Below are 22,351 nucleotides of genomic sequence, written 5' to 3' on the forward strand. Positions count from 1 at the left end.
TTCCCTGACCACAGCAGGCAGTGTCCATGATCCACATCATACAGAGAAGGGAAAAGGAATTCAGCTAACATCTAGTCAGAGACAAATGCTGTTAGAGAAACCAGGGACCAGCAATTAAAAAGTGACAGGATTCACCCAGAGTGATGGCACACACCTGTAATCCTTAGGTAGCTAAGGCAGGAGGATCATGAATTTGAGACTAGCATGAACCAACATGAAAAGTAACAAAATTCCACATAGTGTCTTTTCTTTACTTTTATTCAATGGGCAGAATATGTTTACCATGCCTTACCTAAGTAGGCTGCTCTGTGGAAAGAATTTCAAGGAATATGAGAAGAACCACAGTAAATATCCCATCCACATTTAGTGTATATTCTGAGAAACAAATTTAATGGCTAAGGTGGCTATTTACTGTTGTCATTTGTTCTCATGCAAAGCACACGTGGCACAGCCTGACTAAACTCAGCTGATGCTTGTTTCAGCAGGTGCTCTTCAAGCAGGTGGCTTCTTGGGAGGTATCACTTTAGGACTTCAGAGTAATTACAATTATACACTACTTCATTTTGGGACATGTTCATTCTGTTTTCTAGAACTGCCAAGGCCTCACCGGAATTGATGGCAATCAAGCCAAGTTCAAGGTAAAGCCCAGAATCAACAACAGAAGTAGGGACAGGAAATAGGGAATGGATGAAGAAAGCTTTGGACATTTTTCTGCAGAATTAGATCTCCGATCTTCCTTTCCCTTTTCAAATTTTAAATAAACACCTTCAAAAGGGGTGCACCTTGCACATTTCTGCTGACACAGTTCTCAATCAATCTCTTTACTTTTCTTTACCAAGAGCCTGGAGCCTCGAGGTCTCAGCATTTAGTCAGTCAAGTTTCTGAAGGACATGCCATAGCATGAGAGAAAATATTTACAATACATATTTATCTAACGAAAGGCCTTTATCCAAAATATATAAGGACATTTTAAGACTCAGTAAGAGGGCTGAGTTTGAAGCTAGTTGGTAGAACACTTGCCTGGCATGCAGGAAACTCGCCTGCAATTTTAGCTCTTGGGAAGTAGAGGCAAAAGGATCAGAAATTCACGGTCATCCTTTGGCTACATTGTTAAGTTCTGGCCAGTCTCAGCTACATGAGACTGTAATGAGATAGTTACCTTGTCTCCTTCTGTGGCTCTGACCACGCCCATTGGGGGGTGGAGCCATGGGCGGAAGTGACCTGTGGAAGGTCTGAGGAAGGGGGGAGGGACACTCTCTGGCCTCAGCTAATGGCCTGCTGGGCAAAGAACTGCCCCCACCTTGACCACTGATTTGGACATGCAGTCCTATGTGCTTGCAGGAGACAAATATAGAAGACTTCTGAACCTTGCCAAGTCAGGGTAAGACAGCCATTCTACCTCCCTGCTGTTGTTGTGGTCTGTCAAATTCTCTTGGCCTTAGCCAAAACTGGGTGTACCAACATTGCTGTGAGACCTAGGGTGACTGTCCAGGTGGCTTGCTGTTTCTGTCCTTGCTGAACCTTTTGGAAGTTGCCCATCCGCACTTCCTGTCTACCCTAGTATTGTTATTTTCCTTCTCAGGTCTTGATGAGGTTGAAGATTAAACTATCACAACTATTATTCTCTCTTCCTAGTTAGATATATTAGGTACTAGACTTATGTTTTCCAGCTTAGGACAACTCTATTGTAAACTCCATTATGCCTTCACCCTAGGACTAGATATGTAGGTCATTTTGTTCTCGATTTTCCTTTTCTTAGAGCACACTTGTTATTCACTGTTTTGTATATAGTTTTGTATTAAGCCTAAATCTTTTCTTTAGACTAAAAGGGGAATTGTAGTGAGATAGTTACTTTGTCTCCTTCTGTGGCTCTGACCACGCCCATTGGGGAGTGGAGCCAGGAAGTGACCTGTGGAAGGAGGTCTGAGGAAGAGTGGGGGAACGCTCTCTGGCTGGCAGGACTGGGACAGGAGAGCATCCGGTGGAACTTGCTGGTGTTCATCTGTCTAGGTTGTAAGTTATTTCTCCCTGAATAAACATCTATTCGGCCTATTTGTTTATCCTGATCCTTATTTAACCACAATATGAGACCACGGCTCAAAACAGACTACATAAACAAATCAATGGCCTTGAAACTCCTGATTTTCCTGCCTCTACCTCCCAAGTACTGAGATTACAGGTATGTGTCACTAAGACAAATTACCAACAATCTATTTTTATAATGTGAAAAAGATGTAACCAGATACTTCAGCAAAGGAAACATACAAACAGCAAATAAACACATGAAACAATGCTCAACATCCTTAGCCAGAAGAGAAATGCAAATTAAAACCATGTATCACAATGATTTGAAGAAAAAACAAACCAAAACAAAAACAACAATCCTCCAAATAACCTAATAATGCCAAGTCCTAATAAGGATGCAGAACTTCATTGATATGGGGATATAGAATGGTACAGCCATACTGGAAATGAATTTAACAGTTACACTTACACTAACCATCAATTCCATTGCTAGGTATTCATTCAAGAGAAATAAAAACTTAAATCCACATAAAAACATACCCATAAATATTACAGTTGTTCTATCCATGATCACCACCACCTGCAAATGTTCACTAACTGGTAAATGGATAAACAAAGTGTCTATACAAAGTGTAGCAGTAACAACAGAATTACTGATAAATGTAGCAACATAGATGAATCTTGAATGCATTATATAATATGAAATAAATCCAGACTCAAAAGCTGAATAGTGTTATGATTTTGTTTAATGACATTCTAAAAAAGGCAGTGTAATAGAGACGAAAAGCAGATGAAAAGCTGCCTAGGGACTGGACATAAGGAACAGTGTTGTGTGTGTGAAGGAATTTTGTTACAAAGAGAAAACAACCTTCATCAAGCAGCTAAAAAGATACTAAGTCCCAGTGTGGTGGTGTGGTGTGTCTCCCCCCCTCCCCCAAGCCAGGGTTTCTATGTGAAACAGTCTTCCTGGCTATCCTGGAACTCACTTTGTAGACCTTGCTGGCCTTGAACTCACAGAGATCCACCTGCCTCTGCCTCCCACTGCCCAGTTTCATTTCCTGTTTCTTTTGGGCAGCAATTTCTGTTTCTGCAAACAGGTACTATGCAAGCTGAAATCACCTAGCAAGTGAGAGGCCTTGGACTTGAATATATTTGTATTTATTTTTTGTTTAAAGACAGGGTTTCTCTGTGTATCCCTGGCTGTCCTAGAACTTGATCTGTAGAACAGCCTTGACCTCACAGAGATCCACCTGCCTCTGCCTCCTGAGTGCTAGGAATAAAGGTGTGTACCACCACTGCCCAGCTTCAGAAAAATGTTTAATAAACACCTGCTAAGCAATAATTTAAAGTATACTTGAAGAAATACCATGTTTTTAGGAAATGAAGTTTAAAACATAAAGATGTGTTTCAACAGCTTCAACAAGGTTTCACGTAATTCAGGCTAGCCTTAAACTCACTATGTATCAGAAACTGGTCTTGAACTGATCCTCATCCCAAGTGGTAGGATTACACCACCACACCTAGTTATATACATAACTAGTATTAAAGTCGAATATTATTATCTCATGAAATGATGGGGATAAGCACCCCTAATTCAATAGTTTGGAAGAAAAATATACTATTTACAGTGAGGTCAACCATGGGAACAAAGTAAGTTGTATGGATAAAGATATGTGTTTAGAGCAGTCAGTACTGGAGAGCTGAGAAAACCATACTCCCACTTCTAAGTAGTAGCTGATCCCCACGCTTCTGTCTCACAGCACAACCCTTCTAGTACTTCTTGGGTGCTTCAAGAGAGAGGAAGAAATACTTGGAAACTGTAACTAAAGTAGAAGAAACTCAGCACATACCTCTAAGAGCACAAGCACTTGCTCACATACAAATGCAGAGAAAGGGCTTTTTCATTTAAATGGAGGAACTGCCATGTCTACCTCCATAAGCAAAAGTATTAATCATCCACCGTCTGGTTTTAATCCATATACTCCTGATCCTGCATCTGAATGTATTGTTATCAGGGGAAAGGAGCATTTCTGCTCAATCTTATTTGCCAGCCAAAAACCTGAAAATGTGAAAACCACATTGGTAAAGTACCTTCTTGGGGACCCAGAACACTGAGTTAAGTTGCTGCTTTTTTATTTGTAATAGGTTCCCCACCCCTGCCCCCACCAATGATGAACAAATGTGAATTTCAGAGGAACTGGGGGGGGGAGGTTGTGATGGGGGATCAAGTTGGGAAAGCTCAAGTTACACATCTTTTCATATCTTGGAGTGACACTATCCTCAGGGAAATTAGCACTTTCTCCTCTGCATTTCCCAAAGGGGATCCTGCCAAAAAACCTGACAGACATCAGCCTGTCAGATGCAAGCTTGGGCACCCAGGTGTATCCCTCACAAGCATTTACAAATGAAACGGCAAGCCTGAACAGCAAGCATGCTTTCTTCTGATTTGTGCTTTGCTAGCAGTAAAAGCAGGATTCAAAAAGTTCACTCTTCCCCTTTTCAGGCTAGACCCACAAAGGGTCCCAATGACCATATGTGTGCTTGGGGACCTTCAAAGCCATTAGCAGCAGACTCATTCCAAAATACTGATGGGCACACCATGACAAAAACTCTGGCAAGGTCAGGGAACAGGAAGAGCATGATAAACCACAGTGTTCCTGAGTCTCCTAGGAGAACAGTGCTAGTGCTGGTAGGGAATAGATCGACAGACAGAGCAGACAGACTCTAACCAAGCCTTGCTCTGCTTTTGATGCCACACAAATATTTTGCATTAGAAGTTCTCTGCCACACAAACACTCATACATGTGGCTATGAAATCTACATACTTAACTTCCACTTATTTTGGCAGCCTACCCCAATTACCTCTCCTGTTCTTGGGAACAGAGCAGAGATTGCAGTATCCCCAGTACAGATAAGTGGAGAGAATCACAAGCACAAGCATAGGAAGCATAAAGTATGACGGATCAGCCTATAGTATGGAGAGAAACAACATTGCCTTATGAAACAAGTCTTGTCTGTATTTCACTGGTTGGCACCCATACTTCAAGTTTAAAGTTTGGCTTTACTTTCCAGTAAATTTTGTATCAGGAGGCATTGATGAATATTTTTGCAAAAAAAAAAAAAAAAATTTGCAAAATTCTAGTGCTAAGTGTTATGGTGGAAGCTCCACCTAGGCCTCCTCCCCTATCTCTTTCTAAACCCTGCTGCATCTCAGAAAGCCTGACAAATGATGACCCTTCCACCAGAGATGCTCAAGACTACCCTTATAACTGTCCCACCAAAAACAGTGTTGTATCCATTAAATGTGGGCTTTTTCTAATTTGGTTTGATTTGGATTGCTGCATCGGCAGAAAGGCTTTTCTGGGTATAGAAACTTTTTACTAAGACATCAGGGAATGCAAGCTGATTAGTAACCCATATTTCAAACACTCAGAAGAGTATGCTCTTATAAGCAGCAACTTCACCATAAACTATGATGCCACAAGGGCACTGGCTCTCCCCATTTCAAGTCAAACTGGGGACATGGATGTTTCATTAAGAGAGATTAGGAGGAAAAACAAATGAGAAGACTTCAAGAGAATAATGAAGAGACATAAACAGTGAAAAAAGTAGAAAAGTAAATGGCATATAAGAAATCAAAAGGAAATCCCCTATTCTGGCATTAGAGTTCCCTAATTTCACAAGAGCAAAAGACATTCCTGGCTGGGGAGATCGTTCTGAGGGTAAATCTGATCACCACTAACCCTGCCAACCTGAGTTTGATCTTTAGGAATCATGTTGTGGCAAGTGCCCCTTCCCCCACCAAATAATAAGTGTAATAAAAAAAAAAAATTTAAAGGAGGACCCCCTTCATTCCTTGTTAAGCAATTGCTCAACCTACATTTATTGTGCAATTCCAACCTTCCAAAGCTTTTTGCTGCACATATGTAAACCATGTTTTCCTTTGCACTCTAGAATTAAGAACTGCTTTTCATTTTTCTCTTTAGTTATGGAAGTGCATACTAAAAAAAAGTATTACTAGATATGTATTACTACAAATAAGGCTTGTACAAGATTTCACATATGATTTCTGAGTTAACTGGTAGTTAAAAACATTTGAATTTTGCTTTTGATAGCTAAAGATTAATGTTTTTGGTCACTAATGATAATGGTAACATACACACACACACACACACACACACACACACACACACACACACACACACACAGAGTCCACAAAAATATCAAACTATAAGTCTTTGTTCTATGACTATACTGGAATATATGCAACAATTAAAAATGGAAGCCTGGGTATGTCATGGTGGAATCTGTTAATCATACTTTCTTTTTAGAGAAACCAAATTAAACAGATGGCAAAAATAATAGGTGTATTGAGATAGAAGCATGACTAAAAATCCAAGTAGGAAGCAGACAAATTTGCCTAATAAAAACCTCAAGTTCCAGTATAGCCAGTGCTACACAGTGAGAAATTGAGTGGATTGGGGGTGGCGGGGGGGGAGGAAGGTGGTTGGAGCAGGAGGTCAGGAGGGATAAGAAACTGGGATTTGTATGTAAAATAAGATTGTTCTTAAAAAAAAAAAATCTAGGAAAGAAAAAACAAAACCCAGCAAATAAAAACAATGAAGAGAAAGAAAGTGGGGGAGGTGGGGAGAAAGAGGAAAAAAAAAAAAAAAGGGGGTGGTGGTGGTGAGGGAGAGGAAATGAATTTTGAAGAGAAAAAAAAAACTGAAATAACCAGGAGCCTCACTAATTTATGGAACCATACCTAGAGTTTTAACATATACATATAGCAGTCCAAAAAATGGAAGTGGCACAGAAAACAGGAATATCTGAAAGATACTTCAAATTTGATGAAAAAACATAAACCTACAGGTCTAAGAGGCCCAGTAAAAAACTCAAGCAAAACAAATGTAAAAATAAATGCTTCTTACATATATCTCAAACTTCTAAAAACTGAAGTTAAAAAGGAAACCTCAGAGAGAGCTTTGTTGATAATTTAATCAGTAGAAGGCTTGCTTTGCAAACATGAGGATCTGAGTGAGTTCTACACCCAGAACCGAAGAAAAATGGCAGGTGTAGTGGTATGTGTTTGTAATTCCAACCCTGGCAAAGCAGAAACAGGAGGGTCCCTGGGATTGCTGGCCAGCTAGTCTGGCCTAACTGATGAGCTCCAGGCTAACAAGAGACCTTGTCTCAAAGGAGGGGAAAAGTGAGAACATCTGAGGTTGTCCTCTGGCTTCAACTCACAGATGTACACACTCACATATACATTTATATATGAAAACAAAGGAAACAGAAAAGACCCAAAGAGCTGAAACAAAATACTACAAGCAGGGCCATAAGAATGACTGCTGGGGGCTGGAGAGATGGTTCGGCGGTTAACTGCTCTTCCAGAGGAATGGGGTTCAATTCCCAGCACCCACATGGCAGCTCCTGTAATTCAAGGATCTAATACCCTCACACAGACATATATGCAGGCAAAGAACCAATACACATAAAATAAATTATTTTTTTAAAAAATGACTAATTCTTTATGAAAAACCAGTGGAAGATAGATGACAATACTATCACATCTTAAAAGTGGCAAAATGTAAGAAAGATAATTTAATTTTATTTCCAACAGAAAAAGCCATAAAAATAGTGTTCATTCATGTGTGTATAGTGTACCATGTGTGCAACTGACCACAGAGAACAGAAGAGATTGTCAGATACCTTGGATGGAGTTACAGGTAGCTGTGAGCCCCCCCTTGATGCAAGAGCAGCAAATGTTCTTAACCACTGAATCATCTCTCCAGCCCCATAAAGCAGAAACAATGATGGGAAGAAAAAAGTAAGAAATAGATATACCTTTAAACAAAGGCTATGCAATCTGTACCTGGTGATGGTTGCCTACAAAGCTGTCTCTAGAACCACCACTTGTATATGTGTGTGTGTAGAGATGAAATATTTTTCCATCTCTACATTCTCCTTCCACATGTGTAGTATATCAGTGCATTCACATGCAAATCACACACCAAAGTCAACCAAAAAATGTTTTTAAATGTAATTGTATATTTCTAAAATTAAGTAAAATATTTAATATATTCTTGTCTTACCAATCCCATTGTTTTGTTTTTGAGACAAGGATTCTCTATGTAACCCCAGCAGGCCTAGAACTTACTATGTAGACCAGGCTGGCCTTGAACTTAGATTCACCTGCCAGCACTGCAATCAAAAGTTTGAACCACCACATTGGTCTGTTTGTTTCTTAAATCACATTTACTAGTTTGTTTGGGGGCAGAGGGTGGTATACACATGTCACAATATGAATGTGGAAGTCAGAGGACAACTTGCTAGAGTCAGTTCCCTCCTGCTAGTCAGGTCCCTGGGATCTAACTCAGGTTGGACAGCAAGTGCCTTTATCCACTAATAGGCTCTATGAACTTAACTCATCATCCTCCCAAGTGCTAAAATTGTGTTTGTCACCACATTCAGCTTGAAAGGTTTCAGTGTGTGGGGTATGGTTGGAAGGAGAGAGAGGTGGAGAGGAAGGGATTTATAGCTCAGACAGGTCTGGAATGTCCCTAATCCTTCTGCTTCTGCCTCCTAAATACTAAGATTACAGGTGTTCAGCACCATGATTGACTACCAATTTCATCAATTTGTATGTATTTGTTTGTGTAGGCCAAAAAGTCTTCCCCAATTGCTCTCCACCTTATCTTTTTGAACTCAGAGCTTCTCTGATTGGCTGGCCAACAAGCCTCAGGGATCCTTCTGTCTCCGCCCCACTCCCAGGACGGGATTACTAGCACGCACACTGCCAGGTCCAGCTTTTTACTTGACCCTGACGATCCAAACTCAGGTCCTCATGCTTGTACAGAAAACACTTAAAGATTGAGTCACTTTCTCAGCCTCAAGTTTTTTTGTTTTTGTTTTTTCAGTTGTGGCCCATATTCATTAAGACTAACGTCAAGGATTGTTTGTTTATATACACAAATATAAGCAGGTTTCACAGGTTTTATCTATCAGTTATTCACATCAGCCAACTGCAAGTGTGATTACTTGTTATTAGCAGACTGTCTTACCTGCAAAAATTTAAGTGTTGAGGGTACAGGTCTTCTGTCTGTTAGATGTACCTATATTTTTAGATTTTGTCCTTGGAACACACTTCTAAAGTGATATAGATCATCCCTAAGAACACTTCTTGGAGAATTCTCTATGGTTTGCTTTAAAAAAAAACAAACAAACAAACAAAAAAGTTTATTCTCCAAAGATTCATATTTTAGATACTCAGAAATTTTTAAGATTTGAAGACACTCAACCCAGAGGGAAACTTTTAATCCCAGCACTTGGGAGACAGAAGCAGGGGGTCTTTGTGAGTTCCAGACCAGCCTGGTCTATAAGAGCTAGTTCCAGGCCAGGCTCCAAAGCTACAACAGGGAAACCCTGTCTCAAAAAAAACCAAAAGACAATTCTGGAAGATCAAATTATCTCCCTCAAAGCAGATTAATGTTTCCCAAACTCCTGGTGATAAACCAAGCTTCCAGAGGCAATAAAACTGTCAAGGTCTCAAGGACTAGAAGCACCAAGTTACTGTTTGTGTAACCACTCACTTCTGAGCACATGTTTTACACTTACATTGCCAGGGTTTGAATCTACCATACCTAGCCATGTCATCCTGGGCATGGTTTTAAGACTTAACATTATTCCAGGGCTTATGGGAAGTTTAAATGAAATAATATAAAGCCTAAATCCATGATACACACTGAGTGTTAGCTGTATGGCCCAGAGTCCTTTTAGGAAAACAGACTACCCAGACCTGTGACTCTTCATATACATTCAGGAGAAATACGTTCATAGCAATCTGAGGACAATTTCTTTTTCTAGAGCTCAGAAAGTTACTTGGCAAAAAAGGTAAGGTGTGTGAGCTCTCAAGTAGTATTTTCTGTATTCAAAAGTTAAAGCCAGAATTGGTAACTACTACTATTCATAATCTTCTTGTACACTTTCTTAATATCCCTGGAACCTTTAGTCTTACCTGGTCTAAAATCTTTGCCTGGTAGCTACAATTTTAGCAGCTATCAAGTCCCTAAAAGTAGTTTTCTTAATATGTGGAACCTATAACATTAGCATGGCCTAAGACTGTATTAGAAATACATTTTCAGCTTCTCCTCTCCACAGTGAGGTACACTCATATGAGGCTCAGAAACTGTGTTTTAACAAGTTTATCAACACAGTTTTAATGAATGCCAAAGTGTGAGAATTATTAGCCTAGAACCAAAAAGAATACGTTGATACTTGACCTATCAAACATACACACATAAAAATCAAGTCCCCTGGGTTGGAGAGATGGCTCAGAGGTTAAAAGCTTTTGTTGCTCTCACAAAGGACCTAAGTTTAGTTCCTAGCATTCATAAAGTGGCTCATTTGTAACTCTAGTTCCAAGGTATCTGATATCCTCTTCTGACCTTCATGGCACCAGGCACAGATAATATATGGAGGCAAAACATTCATTCACATGGAATAAATAAAGCTAAAAAAGCTGTCTTGACCTGAGGAATTAGATTTATATATTAAGCAATAACTGACACAATCTGAAAGTATTGGAGTAAATCAAGGTGATAATAATCCTTAAGTTTGGGGCTAGAGAGACAGCTCAGTGGTAGAGAGGACCCAGGTTCAATTCCACATGGCAGCTTACAACTGCGTGTAGTTCTAGTTCCAGGGGATCTGACAATTTTACACCAATGCACATAAAATAAAGTTAACTTTTTTTTTTTTTTAAATCACAAGTTTACAAAAGGGGTCAAAAGAGGTAGGAAAACAAGCACACACACACACACACACACACACACACACAGAGAGAGAGAGAGAGAGAGAGAGAGAGCAACAAAAAGGCACATGGAGAAACATATGCAATAAAATGGCTATGGCCAAGAAGACAGCTAGGGGGTAAAGCTTCCTTCCATCAAGTCAGGTGACTTGAGTTCAATTCTCAAGAACCACATAGTGATAGGAGAGAACTGATTTCTACTAGATGTCCTCTAACTTCCACATCTACACCATGGCATATGTTCCTCCCACACAAAATAAATAAATCACAAAAAGAGAAAAGGTCTGTGCCAGGAAGCCATTTGTGAAATGGATAATGAAGTTTCTCATCTAGAGTGAGAACCCCCCCCCACAAAAAAGAATCTGAGCTTATAATGTTTGCTATATAAATCAGAGACTTTTCTAAATACTGTATAAGTTTACACTAAGAGCAAAGACTCTGGATCAAAAAGGCAAAATAGAGAAGGAAACATATAGATCATAGTTTGTTTCTAAAAATTTGGCAGAAGTTATTTTTTTCTGTAGATATCTATAGACCAATAGAGCAGTGTAAAAGAAACCATCTCAAAGGGTAAAAACAGAAGATCTTAACCAGTATGTATGTATGACAAAGGACCTCCTCCCCCTTCTTTTCTTTTTTCTTGTAGTCCTGGCTGTCCTGAAGCTCATTGGCCTCAAACTCAGAGACATTTACATGCCTCTGCATCCTGAATGCTGGGATTAAAGGCATGCAACACCATACCTAGCTCTTTGTGAGTGTGTGTGTGTGTGTGTGTGTGTGTGTGTATGGGTGTTTTGCCTGCATGCATGTCTGTCCACCACATGCATGCTTTGCCCAAGAAGACAAAAAAAAAAAAAAAAAAAAAAAAAAAAAAATTGTAGTTAAAGATGGTTGTGAACTATCATGCAGGTACTGGGAACTGAACTCAGGTCCCCGGAAGAGCAACCAGTGCTCTTAACTGCTAAGCCATCTCTCTAGCTTGGAACCAACCAACCTTCCTTCCTTCTTTCCTTCCCCCCCCCCCCCCACAGGGGATCATGTGTCTCAGGGCTGGACTTAAACTATAGCTGAAGATGACATTGAACCTCTAATCCTCCTGCCTCCACCTGGGATTTCAGATTTCAGGTTTAGACTACCATGGGGAATCAAACCTAGAACTTTATACATGCCAGGTAAGCACTCTCCAACTGAGCTACATCTACAGTGGGAATATTTCTTACTGCCTGTATATAAAAAATGCTGTACCTCTCCCCTTCACCGGTTCCCCAAATTCTTGTTTCACTCAATATAAAAACAAAACAGCCATACAAGACTAACCAAAAATGCTGAGTATGGATGGTGGCATGTCTGTAGTCTCAGACATATGGGAGGCAGATGACATTTTTGACCATCTTAGGAAAAGTTACAAAAAGTTAAATTATTCAGGCTTGGTAAGGAGGTTAGAAAGCAGTTACTCTCATAGTCTACAACTGGTATTATACAAAGTCCTAAAATTTGGTAAATCTCTATGGTCTTGCAATTCCACTCAGAAAGTTTATCCTTGTAAATTAATGAAGACACACACACACACACACACACACACACACACACACACACACACACACGGTTTCCTTGTATGACACTACTGATAAAAGTAATTTCATAAGAATAAATCACCAAAAAAATTTATGATATATAGTATAAACTATACAATCACATGCATTTATTTACAGGAGATAATTAAGCTTTGAGTTTACTTGTTCTGGTATTTTGAAGTTGGGGGACAGATTAACTATGTTCTCAAAGTTGGCCTTGAACTCCTCGGTTCAACTGATCCTCAACTGTCTCAGCCTTGCTAGCAGGCTGCACTAATTTTCTAGTAAACTTTTAATATTCACATTAAAACATGCACTCTGGATCTTTTTTTTTTTTCTCTAATATTGTCCTTCTCACCACTTTCCACCAGATGTCTACCTATAAAGCTGCTGGAATTTCCATGAGAAGTTGCTTGGGACACAATCAGTAACTATTAACAGTATGGCTTCATTACTGTCTCTGTAACTTAGCAATATAATGTGGCAGAGGGGACACAGTTGTGTTTATTTGCTTTCAAGATGGCTATTGATGGCAAGGTGACTTGGCACACCCAAGCTGATAACTTGAGTTCAATTCCTAGGACATATATGGTAGAAGGAAATAACTGACCTCTGACCTCCACAAGCATGTTGTGATATATGTGCATGTGTGAGGATAGATATTGCTAGTGCTCAAATACTCACCTACTATGTTTAAGACCCTAGGTGTGGCTGGATGGTGTTAGTGCACACCTTTAATCAGGGGGAATATCTCTGTGAGTTCAAGACCAGCCTGGTATACAGGGTGAATTACAGGACAACTAAAACTACACAGTGAGACCCTGTCTCAAAAAACCAAAAGAAAGAAAGGAAGGAAGGAAGGAAGGAAGGAAGGAAGGAAGAAAGGAAAAAAGAAAGAGAAAGACAGACAGACAGACCCTGGGTGTGATTCCTATCCCCACCAGAAAATAAAAATATGAGCAACTAGAGAGAAATATTCTTTTTAAAGTTGTTAATAAAAGTATATATACATAAAAAAGTAGAATGCTGTAATGGATTCAACATACCCATTATTCAGATTCAACAAGGATCAACATTTAGTTTTCCCATCCAATTTATATTCCTACCTACCTCCAGTCATCCAGATAATTTTGAGGTAATTCCCAGTACACATTAGAGATGTCTGGGTTTTTGTTTTGAATTTGTTTTTGTTGATCTGCTTTGTTTTGAAACAAAGTATCACTTCATAGTTCAGTACATGGGTTTTGAAATCTTGAGACAGGGTTTTAATTTTTCAGTTCTATAGCAGCTACTTTGTTTTGGTTTGCAGAGTTTAGCTACATAACCTCTGCATTTAGGTGCCTATCAGCCACACAGTGAGTGATCCCTTTTGTTTTTCCCTAGTAGCTGGTTCTAGATAGTTCCCCCCTCTCTCCTCTCTCTTCTAGCTGACTTGTCACTTGTAATGAGTAACCATGGCATTCTATACCTGTGCAATTTTTGCTACAGCTTGATTATTTCGGGTTGAATACTAATCCTTCAAGATGTTCAACACAATGAATTGATTAAGATCATGGGTGGAACTGGAGTGATAGCTCAGTACTCATGTCAGGCAGCTCCCAGGGATCACCTTCTGACCTCCAAAGTCACTTACATACCCGTGTCATCCACACACATACATAAATAAAATAAATCTAAAGAAGATCAAGGACGAAGCAAGCATAAAAAGTTTACAAAGGCTATCCTTGCAATATATTCTGTAGTATAAAAGATACAAGTCAGTCAGTAATGCATTCTATTTATTCAATTGAAAAAGCTTTCATTTTTTTCATTGATTTATTTCATTTTTATGTGTATGAGTGTTCTGCTTGCATGTATGTATGTACACCACTTGTGTGCCTGGTGCCCACAAAGGACACCAGATTTCCTGGAACTAATGATCTGGAGGTAGGGAAGGGATCTGGGCCCAGCTTTTCTGCAAGAGCTACAAGTGTTATTAACCACTGAGTCATCTCTCCTGCCCACAAAATTTTGTATTTTCTTTTTTTTTTAAAGTAATTTATTTTTATTTTGTGTGCATTTGTGTGTTCTCCCTACACATATGTCTGTGTGAGGGTGTTGGATTCTGGAATTACAGACAGTTGTGAGTGGCCATGTGAGTACTGGAATTGAACACAGATACTCTGGAAGAGTATCTTTCTTCCATCTCTCCAGCCCCAAAAATCTGTATTTTCATCTACAATTTACAACTCAAAAAAAAAAAAAAAAAAAAAAAAAAAACAAACAAACCTAGAGTTCCATAAGACTGGCTTGGGAATGTTCACACCAAGTCAGTGCTTATTAAGCAATGTGTTCACAGGAATATTACCCTGTCAAGAAAACAGCAAGAGCTACTCATGTCAATTTATGTGGTCACTTACATCTATATATACCACAATGGTCTCCCAAACTTGAATCTTTGTCCTGTATGCTGGGAGCACCTACATTGTGTGGGCAGTTATGTGCTCAATGAGTTTCTGTTGACTTTGCACACAGATTGGACCAAACATGACTAATCTCAACCATTAATGAAATCACATTTACATTTCTTAGTAATAGCCAGTAATGGATTGAGAAAATGCCTATCAGACTGCTAAAAGGTCAGGAGTTCCTAAAGATGCTCTTTGGCATATAACACATTCATACATGTCTTCAAGGTTAGCCATGGAGATGACCCATGTGAGTTTAGTATCATTCTTTATTCCTCCCTCAATCCTCTGGCCCCTCTTTTATAAATGCTTAGATAGGTTTATCAACAAGAAATAATAGACAGGGAAATCTAGTTCAGGGCATAATATATGATATATGACTGATTCTCCTTACCATGGAAAATAATAAATTGGAGACAAAGGAAAATGGTAACATTTTTATACAGGGAAGACTGCTTCAATAATATGACAACCACAAGGAAGTAACAGAGACACATACCCATCTGGTCCAAAGCATTTCTAGGTTAGGATAGGAGTAATTGCAAAGACCCTAAGGCATGAGTGCTTGGCCTGCTACAGAACAGCAAAGATAACCAATATGTATGTAACGTGACCAGAAACCATAGTGGGAACAAGGAGGGCAGTGGGAGCTGAGGTCAGAGCATTAGCAGGGTAGAGGTGTTGTCAGGTCAGAGAGAGTACTGGAGATCATTATTAAATTTTTGTCTTTTTAATTCAAGAAGAAAGATATTATAATGTTTGGAACTAAAAATCAATATGATGGGGGCCGGGGTGCTACCAAAGATTGAGCCCAGGGTCTTATGCATACTAAGAAAGTTATTTCACTTTGAGACAGGGTCTCACTAAGTTGTCCAGTCAGCTTCAGATTTGCTCTGTAGCCCAGGAAAGTCTTGAAATTTGTAATACCCCTGTCTCTCCCTCCTAAGTAGCTGGGATTACAGGCTTGTACCACCAGACTCAGCACTGGTGGTAACTGTTTTACTGTGCCGAGAAATGGACTAGGGGCCAGAGGAACTAGTAAGGTACTTCAATGAATAAAGGTGTGCAAAGGAGTTATACCTGAATTTTTTTTTTTTAATCTGCACACATTTTAAGGTAAGGAAGATACTAACTGCTAATGATTTAGATATAAAGGTCTGAGTAAAACAATAGCCAAGAACTCTAAGATTCTAAAATGAGCAACCAAGACAATGCTGCTATTTATTGCAAGATTGGAAAGAATGAAGGAAGACCAAATTTAGGAGTGGGTAAGGTGACATGTAGAGATGCTATCTCTGAAAATACCTCTCATAGTCTTTGCTACTGCCATTCTGGCAGCTTGTGACTTCTTTCATAGGGCGAGGGTGCACAGTTGATTGCATTCTTCTCTATCCAGGCCATAGATCTAGTATTTAATACTACATCTGGGAGCAAGCACCAAGGAGCTGATAAAAATGAGGCTAGGGAAGCCTAAAGCTGGTTAGGACTCCTCTCTTGTTCTGCACTAAACGGCAGCCAACTTCTAGAAGGATCTTCTGAAATCAAGACTACCTTGAGATCAAAAATAGATGATTAGAGGAAGAAAGAAAGGTAGATGGATTGATTGCTAGTGCAAACTAATGCAATCTATTGATAATTAATTTCTCTTTGAACTGAACATCTTCCTTAGAGGTATAAACACTTATTAGCAGTCTTCAGCCACCTCCCATATGTGTGTGTGTGTGTGTGTGTGTGTGTGTGTGTGTGTGTGTGTGTGTATGTATGTATGTATGTATCCATATTATTATCACCTTTTGAGACCAGACAAGCAGAGCAAAATTTTATCCTCTTTTTTCTGCAAAGGTATAAAACAAGTATTCTTAGGAAAGAAAGGTTCTCCCAAGAACTGTTAGTTATTAAACAAATCCAAAGAGTATGACTTTTTTAATTTTTTAAGATTTGTTTTCATCTTATGGGCTTAAATATTTTTGCTGCATGCAATATCGGTGTATGGGTATCCACAGAAACTAGAAAGGTCATTGGATCCCCTAGAATGGAGTTAGTGATAGTTGTGAGCCATCATGTGGGTGCTGGGAAATCAAATCTGGGTTCTCTGGAAGAACAAGTGCTCTTAACCACTGAACCATCTCTCCAGCCTGTTCTTTATTTACTAATTTTCTTTTATTTTCAGCACTAAGATTTTGAACCTGGGCTCTTGTAGAATCTAGACACGTTTTCAACATTTAAACTATACCCCCAAGGCTTATTTATTTGTTTGTTTGAAACAGGGCCTGTCTAGGTTGACCTTAACTATTTTATACTGCTGAGGATGACCTTAAACTCCTACTACTCCTGCTTCTACTGATCAAAAAACCAAGGGATTAGAATGGTTGCCACAGGGCAGTTGAATATGGATTTTGATATGCTCATGAATAAAACCTCTCTGTATTTAAAAAGAAATTTAATTACAGGGAATACATGCTCAAATTTTGCTGAAAGGCATAAATTCACTGTTCAAAACTAAAAAATATCAGGTACATTCTCTTGGGTTGATAAAGAAATCTTAGCACTTAAAAAATACTAAGTAATCATAAAAAAAAATTACATATTTGGTTCCCAGTACCACATAACAATTTCCATGTAAGACTATAGTAAATTAGTATGTGAAAAAGACAATAGCACATATATGACCCCAAGGTTTTAATTTTTGCTCTATATTTATTTTTGTAGTGTTGAGGAATACACCCACGGGTCTTGTGCTTGGTAAACATCCTCAGTGTTGCTTAATTTTAAAAGACTGTGGCATGTATAAATTATATTAACATATACAGTAACTTAGGCAGCATATATAATTAAAATATCTTATAGGCTAGGCATGATGACACATGTCTTTAATCCCAGCACTCAAAAGGCAGAGGTAGGAAGATCTCTTTGCAGTCTATGCCAGCCAGGGCTATATAGTGAGACCCTATATCAAAAATAAACAAATAAACAAACAAACCCCGTATTTACTGGTCATGTTTGGAATTCAGTTTCTACTTTCTACTCTGGTATGAGAAACTGAATTCCAGCTTTGAGTATACTAGGCAAGTACTCCATCTTGGAGTCATATCCCCAATTCTGGAAGTCATTTTTCTGACTTAAAAAAAAAAAAATCTACTTCTGTGTCTATTATATATTTCATCTTGATCAGAAGACTTCACCCTCCTTTTCATGGTGACACATATCTTGGGTGATTTGTACAGGATGACCAGAAGTTTAAGGCCAGCCTCTGCTACATTGCCATTTTGAGGCCTGCCTGGGCTATATGAGACCCTTTCTCAAAAAAAACCAAAACCTAAAAATAAACAAACATTCATTAAAAAAAGACTTCCTCCTGAGAAGCCATTCATGGACTACTCCCCAAAGGCCTTTTTCTGCCTTAGGGAGGAAGAGCCAAGCAGAGCTGATTCCCTAGCTGACAGACTGCCCTAATTGCCACCTGGCTGAAGACCCACTGTTAAACTAGAAGCTTCAGAGTCCCCACCAGAGCGACAGGGAATGGCCTTTGTTTTCTATAAACAGACATGAAAAAAGACAGGTTAAAACCGTCTTTAGAGGAAGGAAAGTAGAAACTAGGCAGTGGGGAATGCTTCATATTCCTAAAAGCTTTTTTTGTAAGTTAACACATGGTGTCTGCTTCTCTCTAGTCACCTATTTATCACTCTCCTCCTTAGAGAAGGGAAAAAGCCCTGGCTGCTTTCCTAGTGCAGAGTTTTGTGGCTGGGAGAAGGAGGGAGAGGGAAGGAAGGAGGGTGCCTTAAGCATGATGCAAACCATTTGGAGCTGAGTGAGAGCACTGCCAACACAAGCTGCACTATTTAAACAAGTGAGGAAATGATCGTATATACAACATGCCAGCAAGCGCTTGCGCTCTCCCTCTCTCCTCCCCCCTCCCCCCCACACACATACCACCCCAAAGGAAGTTGAGAGAGATTTTTTTTTCAGGACAAAGCTGGATGTCAGCGGCTAAAAGGTCGATATTTTCCCTTAACACCCTTCTCAATGACTTAATCATGTTCCGTTTGCACAAAAAACTTCCCAAGAATAAAAAAGTCTGGAGAATTAAGAGAACGGGTAAATGGGGAGGGATGTTTGGCCTGAGGCTGACCTTATCCGAGGTTTTCTCCACGTAGCAGGGGTCCTGAGGGGCAGCCAGCAAGGGGACAAAGCCAGAGAGGAGCCGATCTTCTTCCAGGATAAGAAGGGTGAGGTCATCATCCGGGTCCTTGTACAGTGGCACCTCAGACTGATTCACTGCAGTGAGTATGTTACAGAAGTCAGCCAGTGTTGACCACACATCCACAGCAACCCTGTGAGGAACAAGATGAGAAAAGAGTGACTCTAAAGAGGTCAGTGAAAGTGTTCTCATTGCTTTGGGAACACAAAGGTACTTGTAACAAAAGCTGTAAGGCTGGAAGCTGCCAAGAAATACTATCAAAAATGCAATATGAAGCTGTGCCCATGTGAGCTCTATGTAAACCTGAAATTGATTAGGGGAGTTTTAATCCTAACCAGAGAGAAGGAAAAAGAATTTTGAGAATCAGTTGTCTAATGCAGGTCCTGTCACTTTTCCAGACAGTGTGCTGAGACACTTACTCAAATACTCTAAATACCCAGTGCCTAAGACAGCTCCCAGAAGTCCCTGATTCTGCATAGTCCAATATCTGCCACAGAGAAAGAAACTGGGCACTAGCTTTTTTCCTTCAGCCATAGCCTCATGGGGAGCAATCACACTGTGTAGTCACATGCATTTCCTTCTTAGAAATACTTTATAAATTTATTCCCTATATGTAAGCAGTAAAATGAAAACATATCCAAGAAAATCCTTCCTTTCCTGCCAAGATCTGCCCGGGGAAGGGTAAGCTTCTTGCCTACTTCTATGCTACCTTGACTGTCCCATACCTTCTTCATTCTCTCACTTGTACATCAGGCACAGGATGACTAACCATCCTGGGACCATCCCTGTTGTAGCACTGAATTTATCACATCCTACAAGTCCCCTAATCTGACACAAACAAGGGTGGTTGGTCACCCCAGGCCCACGTGACCAGGTTCAGATTGAACCTGAGAAGAAACACTCAAAATGCAAAAATCTACCTCTTTCCATTTAAAACTCCAAGTTAGAATTGACTTTCTCCTCCAGAAAAGCTTCTAACCCAGGAGAGTGGAATAGGAGGTACTCTATAGATGCTAAGGTATGAAATGTTAGGAGAGTTATTAAAAACAAACCAAAAAAATCTACAACAGAGATGGAGTGCAAAGAGGCAATATGCCAAGAACTATCTATCACCGTGAAATCTCTGAAGGGTACTTACTGTCCATAAGCTTACCTAGTAGGGCAGGTGTCTCAGACCTAAGCCATTTATTCCCTACCCCCAGATGACAGGAAAGAGGGCATGCCAGGATTACACTAGGGGAGAATGTGGACCAGGAAGAGGTTTGAGGGACTCTCTCACCAGTTCCAGGTGGAAGGAGGCTGAACTAGTTTATTTATTGTAATCACTACACTAAGAAAAGGCAATGAAATGAAACATCTTGTTTTCAAGAGCGTCCTGGGAACCAGGCAGAACACAGTCCCATTAATCACACAACAGCACATAATCAACACACGTGTACTGCAGAAGTAACTCACTTCCCAGGCTTTGCCCAGGAAAAAGAAAACGTTTGGGAAGAATCACTGCTGGGGCGAGATTTCTAAAGCCCCTCTGCATAGACACCAACAAGCAGACTCATTCACAAAGCTCCATCTTTTGGCTCAGCTGAGTTTGGCTGTCAGAAATGTTTAAATATGGAAAAAAATAAACAGTTGCAACACGTTTCTTTGCAGAAATCTGCCTGGGCTCCTCTGTGATGTAATGGGAAACACGGCACTCAGGCTACCAGCTGTAGAATAAACAGAACTTTGAGGGTTAAAAGGAACTGAACTTTCCACGACCCCATCTGCAGAGAAGAAAATAATAAGAGGAATGATGCACTGCCCCACAGCTCTGATAGTTTATCCTCCGGTCCGGCTGCAGAGACAAGTACCGGATGTGATAGGGCTGCTCAGGGCTGCCTCTGAGGTTAGCGCTGCCCATGGGAGACACACAGAGAGGCTCTTCCAGTTCCCTGCTTCCTCCCCCAGTGCCCTGCTGGCCATTTGAGCCCACTGCCTGACTCTGATCCCACAGCTTGGTGAGCTTTGGCCAAAAGGCACTGCTCGACTACAGAGCAGCAATTTGGAAAATAAACAGGAAAAACGCCAGTGAGAAAGAAGAAGGTGAAAAGTCTCCATTCTGAATTCTTGGCTTGGAGGTCCTAGTTGGTGCTATACAGGTCAAGGCTGCTTGAGGACATAGTTAGGGATGGGGGTGTGGGCAGCAGTATCCCCAGCCAGAGAGAGGCAGCAGAAAATCACCCACAGTTTCCTCAGTGGGAGGCCCCACATCCCTCTCATCCTCCCACCCATACCATCTTGGATCCAAGAAGAAGAAATATGTGGTACCATGTGGTTCTCATTACCAAGCTCTCCTGTCCCCTAAGGCTCAGATAAACCAAAACTGACTCCTCCCAGAGGCTGCTGGCCACCACTAGGGACCCCTGCCCACGTCTATCTTTTGCCCAATACCACCCACCTTGTGCCAGAACCTTATGACACACTGCGGTGATAAGGTGGATGAGAATTCTTACCCTGTTGATTTTGTAAGACAGCAGCTTGTGCCAAAAGACATAGGAAGTACCCTGAGTTACCAAGTCAGAAATATAAATAAAAGTGTTCCAAGGGTCAACCAGAATGATCAGAATTAAGGGGATATACAAAAAATGCTAAAATGAAAAGTCAATCTTGCAATCAGTTCTGATCTTGTTGGTACCCATGGGCCAGCCTGTGACAAAAGTGTGGGAAATAGGGAGAATTAGCAAACAAAAAAAAAAAAAAAAAAAAAAAAAAAAAAAAAAGGAGAGGTACAAAAATCCAGGTGAGATGCCTAAACTAAAAAGCTAACCCCTGCAAGAGGATGATGTGGTCTCTGGAAGCTTACTTCAACTATGCCACTGGGCTGAGGTCATTTCCACAATTGAACAGTTTCCTGTCTAAGTAGAAGGGGGATATCTTGGATTCTTCCAATGTTTCTTCCTTATCCCAGTAAGACATGCTATCTAGCCTTCACCCCACAGCAGCCCTTGGACGCCAAGGTGAGTCAAGGTTGGTGGAAGAGCACAAAAGCAAATGTTTATGGCTATGAAGAGCTTGAAGACACTTGACAAAACTGTGGGGCTTAGTCAAGCCCCTCTGTCACCCATTTCTATCCTTTTTTTTTTTTTTTTTTTTTTTCTTGAGAAGGGGACTGGTACAGGTGGGTAGGAGGGTGGGAAGGTGGGTGTGGGGAGTCCCATTATGTAGCTCAACTGGCTTCAAAGCCTCAGTGATCCTGAGTGCTGGGATCACAGGGGTATATGTGCTCCTATGCTTGGTGAAGGCAAATCTTTCTAGA

General features: G+C 40.2%; 1 protein-coding gene across 1 annotated transcript in view; it reads right to left on the reverse strand.

Annotated features, from left to right (window-relative positions):
* Positions 1-22,351, reverse strand: part of Smg6 (SMG6 nonsense mediated mRNA decay factor) — a 221,092-nt gene that overhangs the window by 83,861 nt on the left and 114,880 nt on the right. Inside the window, 1 exon segment of the mRNA XM_051179994.1 lies at positions 18,988-19,189. Coding sequence (XP_051035951.1) covers positions 18,988-19,189 — 202 coding nt within the window.

Source organism: Phodopus roborovskii, unplaced genomic scaffold (genome assembly GCF_943737965.1).
Source record: "Phodopus roborovskii unplaced genomic scaffold, PHOROB, whole genome shotgun sequence".
NCBI lineage: Eukaryota > Metazoa > Chordata > Mammalia > Rodentia > Cricetidae > Phodopus > Phodopus roborovskii.